The following is a 12,181-nucleotide window of genomic DNA, read 5'->3' on the forward strand; positions in this document are numbered from 1 at the left end:
GTTGCTCAATCTTGGAGTCTTTGGCTGCGTCCGAATAGTCTTTTTTGCTTAGGAAGGTTCCTAACTGAGTGAAATGACCGGGAAGTATCTAAGTGGCAGCCATGATTAGAGTTTGAATTCTCTAAATGCTAAGGAAATATGCTTCCTATCTTATCTCCTTTACCATAGGGCACACTAGACCGTCCTTTGCGTAAGGAAAGGGATAATGCCGTCCCAAAATTCCTTACGGCAGCAACATTTAAAGCGAAGCACCATTCGGCCGTTCACGAAAACAAACGATCAACATGACTGAGTTGTGTGGTATTATATGCATAGGCTTATAATCAGATCTCAATCAGCATATTAACCATAGCACAGAAGCCTGTCTTTCAAGAAAAAGGGATATGAGACGTTTTTAGCCAGATTATGTTTTTAATTCAACATGTTTGAAACTTTGAAATGAATGATGATATGTACAGTAGTAAATTTCTAGGCCTAGCATGTTATGCCTATCTTGCATTAAATGTAATGAATTAATTTCATACAATCATACTAATTGGGATTCATGTCGATAAATATGAGTGGACAGGAGGGTGAGCGTGAGCAACCATTCTCAATGTGACAACCATTTCGTTTCACTTTTGAGACTGGTAGCCTATATTCCTTTTTTATTTCAATTCCAAACTTGGTAATTAAGTAATATTTTTCACTGGGTTGTCCACGTTTATATAACCTGCATAAAACAACACGGTAAGAACGCACGCCGCGAAGTATCTAAAGGTAAGGTACAAACAGTTTCCTCACGATGTCTCCATATTCAAAGATGATAACACCTTGAGGTAGGGCCAGGGTTTGAGGCACAGGTTGCCCTGCTTTCTTCAATAAAACACCACAAATGTGGGGAAATAAAGAGGGTCATTTACTGCAGGCTTTTGGCTTGTTGCTCCACCAGTAGCACAGAAAACAAGTGGGAAATGAAAACTTATTTGTGGAGCCTAGCTTCACTTAGTTTCAAGCTATAAAAATTACGACGTTTTTTGCGCAATCATAAATTAATTTCACTCCAACTAATCCAGACACAAGACTCATTCTGTGGGTTATTTTGAGACGTGTGCTTTTTATACTTTCATATATTTGATAAAAATTGAAGGGAACCTCAAAATTCTGACAATTAATTATCCTTTAGAGACGAGAAACAATCACAAAAACGAAAACGTGTTGACAGCGCCACCTCGTGATCCATCGAATAATAGACTTTCGAAACAAGGAAATTATTCTAAGCCGCGGGGTATGAGAAAGGAAGTGAATTCAGAACGAAGATAGAACAAAATACTACACAAATCAAGTTGCTGTTGTATTTTATACCATAAGTCGCGGCTGCTGCCAAGGCGAAGGCTTTAGGAAGCCTGGGACTTACATTTAAATCCTGATTAAATTGCTGGGATGAAGAATTTGGTATTTCATTTTGCTTTATTTAATGGCAGGTATTGGAAATTTCACAGTAAAAAGGAAGACATTTTTATTAGACATATAAGTGTCTTAAAGCTTCGACAGAGATCGTTACCGCGTCCATAAATCTGTATGTGTTGTCATTTTGGTGCAGGCAGAATTAACACTGAGCTGTTGTTGAGTAATAGCGGCTGCTACATCCTTCCTTTACGGCTACAGGAGTCGATGAAGTCCGCGGGTTTTAAATTTAGTGCGCGGCTTGTTATGGAAGCTTAGGCCCAGAAGTTGTAGCTTATCGTTCGATAGAAGTTCGAACCGAGAAAGGCAACTGGTTTTTGAAAAATAATTCAGTGCCCAGATATTTAAAAAACAAAAGGGATATCTGTTAAGTTCGCGATTTGGAAACATTTTGAATCAATTCGCGTGTGTAGTGTTGACAGCTAGCTGACTGACGTTGGTTAAGTTGACTTTTGTATTTCGGAGATTTACTTCGCACAACTGAGGATCCAACATATATGTTTTGAAATGAAACTTCTGGAAAATTCAAGTTTTGAAGCCATAAATTCCCAACTCACGATTGAAACGGGAAACTGTCAGATAATCGGACGGTAAGTTATAAACAAAGCACTTATCAAGCTTCACTGACAGCACAGCTATGATAAACTAGATAGCTGCAACAGCTATACGCATTTGTGGTAGTACTGTTAACCATCAGCAGAAGAGGAAAACAATCGCCGCGCATTACGTTCATGAACTTCAGCGGTCATATCGTGATAAACACTTTCTGGCTACACACGCATCACATATTGTTCACACGTTTTATTCATTTCGTTTATAAGATATAGTGGTCGAGTTGAGTTTGCAGCTATGTAAGTTGTGTTTGAAAAATTGAATTCAATTCAGAAAAGTAATTTTGACACCTTGTCGTATCCCCCTGTTCGTAGGATTGAGAGCTACTCGTGTAAAATGGCAGGCGATGACAAACAGATGTTCAAGCAGTTTTGTCAGGAGGGTTTGCCGCACGTCCTGGAGGCGCTGTCCCCACCACAGACCGCAGGAGCCAGCCCCAACAAGTAAGAAATATTTTGACTATACTGACCTGGGTTTAGCAATCTACAGTCTTCACCAAAAATATAGTTTCTCCTCAAATATTGGAGTAAGCGTAGTTCAGTGTTCTGTTTTGCGTTTGTGAACCGTGTAAATCACACATTTAAGTGGAGTGGTGACATTTTAATACGTTTTAATACGCCTAGTTTTTATTTTATTTGATTTGATAGCTCCCCCTCGCATCTTAATGTACACCATTTGAAAAGCTCTGAGTATCGAGTTCAGTGAAAGCCTGAGTGGAAGAAGTACTTGTTTTGTGTTGACCCAGACTCTTATGTCCTGACAGGCTGAGTCAGAGTGGGCAGAGCGGGGATGAGGGCGAAGGGCCCCTATCGGACAAGTGCAGCCGGAAAACGCTCTTCTATCTGATTGCCACTCTCAACGCCTCCTTCCGTCCCGACTACGACTTCAGTCGCGCCAAGAGCCACGACTTCAGCCGGGAGCCCAGTGTTAATTGGGTGAGTTCTTTATTCCTCTGAGCTGCCGCTGGTTACATGCAGACCACAAACTGGGAACCCTGCCAATAACACAAAATGCATACTTGCTCAAAATATCCAAACAGACTGCAAGTAATGCGCAATCTACCAGAGTGTAGTGCCATTTTTGATGTCCATTACGGTCCCATAGACAACTGGAAGCATTGTCCTCATTCAGGAAGAGGGCCTTGGTTGTGTGCATGCATGCGTGTGTGGATATATATTCCTTTTTAAGATACGTTTTATTAAGTGTTTGCTGTGTTTTTAGTTAAATGGGTAGATAGCCTAGTCTAGATAGCCTGAATGGCCTGTTCTCATCGTGTATTCCTATGTTCTTACAAAATTTTCACTGCGCACATACTTTTTGTGCAGCATTAACAAAATTGAGTGATACAGATGTGAAATAATTTCATACGCACAAAAGGCATGGCAGACTTAGTTTTCTTTTTTCTGATTGATCACGGTTTGATGAGGTTGCACGCCCCGGGGTAGTCCTCCCTTATAGTAGTGTCTGGTTTGTGATTGCATGCAGCATAGCATACGTGTTGCTTTTTGCTACGGGGGAATGTGTGTTGACTGTGGTCTGGCTGTGATCTCAGGTGTTCAACGCGGTGAACAGCAGCCTGTCCTCTGCCGCGGGAGCTGAGTTCAGCCGAATGGAACCCCAGCTGTGGCAAGCCATCGACGACGAGATCTGCCTCTCTGAATGTGACATCTACAGGTAAGAACAAGAGCTGCCTCTCTGAATGTGACATCTACAGGTAAGAACAGAGCTGCCTCTCTGAATGTGACATCTACAGGTAAGAACAGAGCTGCCTCTCTGAATGTGACATCTACAGGTAAGAACAAGAGCTGCCTCTCTGAATGTGACATCTACAGGTAAGAACAAGAGCTGCCTTTCTGAATGTGACATCTACAGGTAAGAACAAGAGCTGCCTTTCTGAATGTGACATCTACAGGTAAGAACAAGAGCTGCTTTTTTGAATGTGACATCTACAGGTAAGAACAAGAGCTGCCTTTCTGAATGTGACATCTACAGGTAAGATGTAGCTGAGCAGTGTACCTGTTAATGCTCCTGTTCATATCTGTCATGTACAGGAGCAGCTTGCCTCTTTCCCGTTCATTTCCCATCCGGTTCCTCACTGTTGATCAGTGTCACAGGGGCCTTGTCTGGGCAGGCTGATGAGATAAATGGGTATGGAGGTTTAAGTGGCTTCATAAATGATGTTTTGTTTCCCTGGCAGCTATAATCCGGACCTGGATTCAGACCCGTATGGAGAAGAGGGGAACCTTTGGTCTTTCAACTACTTCTTCTACAATAAGAGGTTGAAACGGATCGTGTTCTTCACCTGTCGGTCAGTCAGGTGAGCCTCAGGCTGTCGGGTGTAAAATAAGGGCAGGAGTGCCTCCATTGTCGGAACAGGAGCAGGAATGAGCCAACTGTCTCTGCAGAGGGCTAGAGGTGACTCGTCTCTGTCTGAGCAAAGGGGCAGAAATGACCCATCTTTATTTGAGCTGGGGACTGGGAAGGATCCATCGATGTTTTACCATTTCCCATCCTACACTGGGTGGCAGTGTAGTATAATGGGTAAGGGACTGACCTTGTAACCTGTAGGCTACAGGTTTGATTCCCGTGTAGGACACTGCCATTGCTCAAGGGAGCAAGGCACTTAACCTGCAATGCTTCAGTATATATCCAGCTGTATAAATGGATGCCATGTAGATGATATGTAAAAAGTTGTGTAAGTCACTCTGGGTAAGGCCGTCAGGATAAGAGCATCTGCTAAATGCTCTGTATTCAACTGTAATCTAACAATTTTCCTGATCGGTTGGAATGCATACGCAGAGTCATGTGACTGTCTGTAGGTCATTATGAAGGGAGCATGTTTGTTGGTCGTTCACTGAAGCTCTGCCTCCGTATGTCAGTGTTTTCGTGGCCCCGCGAGACTCGGGCATCGATGATCTGGACCTGGAGCTGGAGGAGGGCAGCTATGAGGAGGAGAACATGGATGAGGAGCGGTGAGTGGCCATTGCACAGGGAGCTTAGCGCCCGGCGCTAACTGCACCTCTGCTGCAGTCTCTCACTATCCCTTCGAAAACGAATAAAAACAAATATGTGTTTGTATTTGGCACACAAAAACACTGTTGAGATATGCACTTCAGCTACAACTCATTGACAGAGTCACTGCCAAATGGCAGCGCTCTAGGAGCTGGAGCATAGATTAGATTTAATACTGTTTCCTTAACCGTCAACTAGATGGCGCAAGAACTCATTAAATAACTAGCATAAGCAAAATTTTTCATTTTCCTGCTGACACAGATTATTGACCACTGGTGACTCATAATTATAATTCGATCTGTGCGCTATGGAAAATATTAAGAGTGTGCTTTTCCGTTGGTTACGACGGTTGACTTTCTCTCCACAGGTACGGCGCACTGTGCACCTGAGGAACCAGGGGAGGGAGCGCTGTGAAAAGATGGGCTCTCAGAGCTCTGTGTGAAGCTGCAGCTTCAGCGTCAGGGACTTCTCTTTGTTTCAGCTTCCCCTACAGCAAGGCCGGCGTTCGATTCGTTTCCCGATTCGTTCAGTTTGTTCGATTCGTTTCCCGATTCGTTCAATTTGTTCGATTCGTTTTCCGACTCCTTTCCTATTGGAAGCCCGTTACTGCGTGCAGCGGTTGCATGTTGACGTCACATTTCTGAAGCTAAAAGCTGTTCGAATTGGGAACTTCCTCATTCTTTTTTATCTTAAATTATTCCACCTCGTACTTTGGTTTCGTTTTGATTATGTCCTGCGGATTTTTTTGTTCTCCTTCATTTCACTGAGGAGGAAAGATTTTGTAATGCAGTGTGAGGCAGAATTTCCACTGCCAGCTACCCTATGTACCCCATTCTGTGTACCTTTCTGTGCACAAATATATGTATTTTATTCTGGTCTGCACTGTTTGTTGTTTTGACTGCCGTGGTCATTGCAACCAATTTTTCACAATTTATTTCCGAAGAGTATTCAACCTCCTGCAAGTATTTTGTTTTTTTTTCCCTACACAAAAAAGCTTTATCATTCCATGTAGCTTTGTCTTTGTCTTTTGCAAGGTCACCAGAAAGTGTATTCTTATCAAGTGTATTTATATGTTACTTTATGTAAGACAGACAGTGGGAGCTCTTGTATGGTAGAGCATGCATACGGACCATTTTGTTTGCTTGCTGTTACATGTGTTGGACACTAGGTGTCGTGACACGCCTGTTCCGTGTGTATCAGCTTGCCTTGGTGCGTGCTTTAATTGTGCTCACCATGCACACCTGGTGGTGTGTGCCTTCATTTTAAAATGCCAGTTTGACAACTGGCTGAACTGGGGTTAAAAGGTTCCTACTTTCTGATTTTTTAATCAGGTGATGGATGCACAGTGCAATTGAATATAGGATTATTAACCTAATATATAAAAGTATTTCAAGGTGTGATATACTGAGCTTTTACACCAAGAGCAAGCATTTTTTTTTTTTTTTAGAGTCGCTGGTAGTTCATTCAGTCTTTACCTTTTAATATGCCAGCAGAACAATTTCATAATTTTTTTGGCCATCTTCACTTGTTTTATTTGCTGTGTTCTTGACAAGGCATGGTTTTCAAGGCAGTTGGCCATTCCCCCATTTGAGTTTAGAGACTCAAAATTGGCATGCGAAAATAGAAGAAAACATCAGAGGAAATGGATGCTTTTGTGTCTAAATTTTCTAGGCCGTCCATGTTCTGATGCATATCCAGATCAGCATGTGCTCTTGTCCCTGGCTGTCACAGCCCTGTTGTATGTCCTGGGTTTTTTTTTTTTGTTTGTTACGTCACCAGAGTCCTCGTTTCATTTCACACAGCCAAGTGTCATTCTTAGACCGGGAGCTGAGTTTCACGTAGTTGCAGTGTGTGGAAGCAAATGGATTGGGTGCACATGCTCAACAGCGAGTTGAGTAAATTATAACTGTGTACCTTTGAGAGCCACCTGACCCATAGAATTGCATTTCATGTGAAGGAGGAATGTCAGTCAGTAAGCGATGCTGTGATTGGTGAAGACGGCACCAGCCTCGTAGCATGTAGGTATACTACAGGCTAGCTGGCTGACAACACGTTACCCTCAGCCTTGTCTTTGGGCATTTGGTTCCTCATTATTTTTCAGTTTAGCTGGCAAACCTCTTGAACTTGCTGGTTAGCTGGCTAAGAAGTTTTCCATAGATTTGCACAATTGGTAGGCCTGCGCAAGCTTCTCGTCCATTAGCTCAGCGGATTCCATATCGCTACAGTCCTTATGCCATACGTCACACTCTGGTGACAAAAACATTCCTAGTAAGTCTCATTTTTATACACTAGTTATCTCTTTGTTACTTCAGCACCAAAGCTCGCTGTCATAATAGCCTATTGACTAAAAAGTGTTTATGCGCTGGACTAACACGTGCATGTCAAGTTAAGTCCACCTACAGTATGTTCTGGTATTTGTGTGGTGATGCTTTTGAGAAGCCGATTTCAAGCGGCGGCATTCATATAGTCGATTTGAATTCTGCTGTCTGGCCAAAACGTTTTGTTAGCCATTTTTTTTCGCACCCTTTCCCACACGTCTTTCCTTATGGCTGAAAGCATTTGAATGAAATCCTGCTAGTCGTGAAACCACTTGGACACGATTCACAGTGTGGAACTGCCTGCAGCAGGAAGACTATGCTGTAGTTATATAGGCAAGATTCAGTCTGCCTCTTATAGAAGCTTGTGAACCGCTGCCCAAAAAAAAAATAAAAAATCATTTATAAGCTCCGCCCTTTTACATAATTTTATTTTTGCATTGTTATGTTTGTTTAAGTAGTGGATCACGGGTGTTAAAAGCTTTTGTTAATCGGGGTCTTTTAAGTTATGCTATGTATTTGCTGACTCAAACAAGCAGACAGGCCCAATACGGCATGTACCTGTTTCTCACTGGATTTCACGTTTGCACAAAATTGTGAGAGATTATGGGAAATGTGTGCTAATAGTTGTGAATTGTGGGTGACTCATTTGTTGTTCAACTGAAATAGTTGTGTTATAAGGCTCAGCTTTTTTGCATCAGTATAGACTAGCGTAGGTGTGGTAATGTCTCTAGTGCCAGTATCAGCCCGTTATTGCCGATTGTGTTTGCTGTTAGGCTTTTGTCTTGTAGGGAATGTCGACTTACTACAATCTTTATTATCAGATTAGGTTTATGTACTGACGCAGATTCCAGTAGCGTGTAAATGTTAAAAGGTCGGGTGACTAATGAACGTGATGTTTAAGTTTAAAACATTTCAAAGACGATAGATTTCCGCACGCTTTTTTTTCGCCAACTTTTGAATTCACGTGAAATTCGCTCTCTCTACTTTTTTCAAATAAAGACGCAAACGTGAACGTCGGGCCAGTTCAGCGTACGCTCAGCCCGATCTTCCACGCTTCGCCTCGTCAAACCGGAGAAAGGTCCACCTTGGTTCGACGCCCCGGTCCTTCGTGTTTCCTCGGGGTTTAAATCCGTTTCATCCGGCGGACCCGTACGTTGTTAAAATCGGCCCGTGACCTGTAACGTAGGGCGAGTCAGAATAATGTGCACGAGCAGTAGCCTAAATGAGCGCTGTGTAAGGACGGCCAGATCCCACATACGCATTGCTCCTTCCTGAGGAATGTGCAGAGAACAGAAGGGAGGCAGTAGCACGCTGTGTAGGCTGGAATGCCTCCTCCGAGAAGGTCACCGCGAGGGACATTCTGTTATTCATTGGAGGGAAGAATTTGAACCCTCTATTCAGCATTTCATCATTATAGTATAGTGTGGGCTACAGTATATTTAACCAGCATTGTTATATTCATACAATATTTATCCCAGCCAGGTGTTTTACATATTCAGTCAAAGCAGAGTCTTGTATTCTCAGGGATTGTAAAATGGCTTGGTGTATAATTTTTTTTTTTTGTTCTTCACAAATTGGTTAGAGAAGAAACACCAAACACAATGCAGAAAGTTTCTTTTTATTTGCAGTAAAGCTACACCACTGAAACATTTAATTGCTTATAAATTTTTTTATTAATACTCATGAAGCTTGCTGGCGCTGCATTTTGTGGTTTCATTACTTAGGTTTGCTATTGTAAGCGATCACGCCATGTTGAATAAATGTGTTAACTGAATTGTCTGTATTGTGATTTTAAAAAAAGAAAATTAGTATATTTAATAAAATTTCAATAATCAAGAACGTTTTAGCCTTTACATTCACTTAGAGGCCCTTAGTTAGGTAACTGATAAACAATTTATGGTGTTGGTTTAAACGCATTGTAAATTCCAAATGGTGATTTGTGGAAACAAAGGTGGCTACTAAAATGGAAAACAGTTTGCCAGAAAGAAAAAGAAAAAAAAGCAATGTAAACAGGCCAACTATTAAATGTAAGGCCCTCTGCCTTTGGAATGTGGTGACGGTCGTTGTTGCCTGCGTGAGAACGCATTCAAACCGCACTGCACCAAGGCGACCGGGGGCTGGCGCGGTCCCTCTTTGTCCATGAAAGACCTCCGCATGCATGCGCTGGAGCGTAACGCATTGCACAAACTGCCCTCTTATTTTATTCTTTTTTTTTCTTTCTTTTTTTTTTTTTGGAAAGCCGTTTCGAAAGAGCAGCATGTGGTGTTTTGCCTCTTTAGCATGTGCGGTTCTTGTAACTCTAAACAGGCTCTTTGACCTTAAGGTCGCCCTCGCATTGAGCAAGCATCATGAGTTCTGTTTGCTCACTCTCTGAATGTTTCCTGTCTCTCTGTTTCACTATGAAGGCATTCTGCGTGGGAGAGTGTCAACTGAAAGCTTATTGTCATTAAGTTTTAGGGGGGTGGGGGGAGCTTAATAATACCAACCCCCCCACCCACTAACTCATGTGAAACCGCTTTATTACTAATATTGTGGGTTTTCATTGATGCATCACAAGCGGAATTCTTACAATACTTGCTTTATTGACAATGCCTGGTGAGCTTCATTCAAGACTACCTCTTAATGGAACTGAATTATGTATTGAATTACGTTTTGAAGGAACTAATAGGTCCAGAGAGGGGAACAGTCGGTATGTATGTGGAAATAGCGCTGCTCAGTGGAGAAACTGGAAAGTCCTGTAGCATAAATCTGATGTTCCATGGTCCTAGTGCCATTGTAGATTCAACGGTGCTGATTGGATCTAAATGCAAGCTTTAACGAACTCTATCATTAGCCGAGGTTTGGTTTCCACTCATTTCAATCCGTTTGCCCACAGGGCTAATATGGAACATTCCAGCAACCTTTAAATGTCTTGGCCTAAAAATAATCTGCAGTTATCTGCAGTTTCTCACTGTGTTTCATAATGCCTTTCTTTCAGGACACATTCTGTCATGCCTATTATGTCTATGACTTGACAAGGCATACTTACAGGAAAAATAATTAGGCAGAGAGCTGGTCTGCGGTTTCTCCATATAGGCTTATCTTGAGTGAATTTTTACATGGACACCAGGTGGAATCCAGCGCATGCAAGAATTTTTCACTCACCATGCCATAACTGGGTTAGCCATGTAACTGGATTATCTGTGCGGACAGTAATAAGCATACAACCTGCATGCCTGTGTGTGACCTCTAAGGCTCCATGGGCTTGATTTACTAAGACCTTCAGCACACGCAAAACCAATAACATGACCAATGATTGGTCACGGTATTTGTTTTGCACCTATCATTGGGTGCGTTGTTAGTTTTGCGTGTGCGAAAAGGTTTCGCGCGTGCCAAAGGCCTTCGTAAATCAGTCTGCTCATTGTTCCTAATAAACGCATTTCCTGGTCACGCTTGTACAGTGAATCAGCTCTGCATGCTGGGTAATTGATTTTTTATGGCCGGGAATAAATGGCCTCCCATTCCCTATCAAAGGAAAGTGAGTAAGTGGTGGCGAATGGAACGCAGGGTCAACTGAAGAGAGAAAAACAACTTGAGGCTAACATGCTAAAACGAGCGCATTCGGGTCGTGAGACGTGAAGGATGGAACTGTAATTAGAGGGGTTATTTTCCCCCCCTCTGGAATAAGGCATTAAATGACTGGAGGGAAAGGAATGCGGTGTGATGAAATGCGTGCAGACTTCCTGCTTTAACGGCGGGGGCCTTGGCGGCTGCGGCACCGAGCCGCGCGTCCCGCAGCGGGAGTTTCGCAGCGGCCGAAAAACGCGGCGGGGTTCAGCGGAAGTCCCGCGCTTATCGCAGCAAGAATCCGGCAAGACTGCGACTGCTTCGCTTTGTTTTTCAGCTTTTATTATTGGCAACAACAACAAAAAAAAGTTATTTCAAAACAAAGAACATCCACCCTCCCCTCATGAACAAAGAAACTGTAGTGTGCATTTTTCTCTGTCTAATTTACAAAAAAAAAAAAGAACAAAAAAACCAGTATTTACAAAATTCACAAAAGTTTTTTTTTTTTTCTTTTTACCAGAGAAAGAACCGAGACTTAGCGCCACCCTAAGAGCTCAGCTTGCACTCCTGACTTTTAATGCCTCGTTCTGTTTCTTCAGGTCCAAGACCGTAATACCTCTTTGCCCACAGACGGGACGGGGGGGGAGACAGTAAAACTCTGGTATCCTTCTGGTTCAAACCCACCCCCCGCTGTACACGTTCATACAGACAGAAAGCAAGTCGAGCAGAAGTTGTCTGTAGTCATTGCGCAACTTTTTTATGGGACCTATGACAGCGTGCGTACAATGACACATCACAAGTTCTTCATAAAAATAAAAAAAACCCAGAGCTAGACCCTGTGTCTGAGATTCATAGTTCCTTTCAATGTTTTTTTTTTTTTTTCTTGTTTTCCTTTTTTCAAATTTCATGAAACAAACAGAAAATTCAGTTAAGTTAACCTGGATCCATACACTGAGTGAAGACTCGAGGGCAGCTACAGACGCTCTTTGGTAAAGCACACATTCTATTTGGTTCAGATTTCCTTGAGGATAAATAAAAGAAATGATAACTATGGAAGGTTACTTTTCTCAGTGGGGGGGGGGGGGGGGAAGGCACTTTGAATGGCTGGATCCAGGTTTACAACAGCAAACGATGTAAACAACGGTACAAAAAAAGGCACAAACTGTTGTGCATCAAGTATTCCAGGATTAAATCAAGTTAAGAGGTATCCTGACACCAAGTAATTTTACCTGTTTTTTTTAAAAGAA

General features: G+C 42.4%; 1 protein-coding gene across 1 annotated transcript; it reads left to right on the plus strand.

The window, feature by feature from the left end:
• The first annotated feature begins 612 nt into the window (after positions 1-612).
• maf1a (MAF1 homolog, negative regulator of RNA polymerase III a) lies at positions 613-11,819 on the plus strand. Its single transcript, XM_064304598.1, has 7 exons — positions 613-2,036; positions 2,373-2,501; positions 2,822-2,993; positions 3,611-3,732; positions 4,256-4,375; positions 4,938-5,030; positions 5,438-11,819. The coding sequence occupies exons 1-7, from the start codon at positions 1,954-1,956 to the stop codon at positions 5,457-5,459; spliced, it is 741 nt and encodes a 246-aa protein (XP_064160668.1). The 5' UTR covers positions 613-1,953; the 3' UTR covers positions 5,460-11,819.
• Positions 11,820-12,181: the final 362 nt, after the last annotated feature.

Source organism: Anguilla rostrata, chromosome 13 (genome assembly GCF_018555375.3).
Source record: "Anguilla rostrata isolate EN2019 chromosome 13, ASM1855537v3, whole genome shotgun sequence".
NCBI classification, from domain to species: Eukaryota; Metazoa; Chordata; class Actinopteri; order Anguilliformes; family Anguillidae; genus Anguilla; species Anguilla rostrata.

Excerpts from the sequence above, each read along its gene's own strand:
- maf1a (XM_064304598.1), top strand. The coding sequence starts at position 1,954 with ATGAAACTTCTGGAAAATTCAAGTTTTGAAGCCATAAATTCCCAACTC. Across the intron at positions 2,994-3,610 it reads GGGAGCCCAGTGTTAATTGG|GTGTTCAACGCGGTGAACAG; the intron begins GTGAGTTCTTTA and ends CTGTGATCTCAG. Across the intron at positions 4,376-4,937 it reads TTCACCTGTCGGTCAGTCAG|TGTTTTCGTGGCCCCGCGAG; the intron begins GTGAGCCTCAGG and ends TCCGTATGTCAG.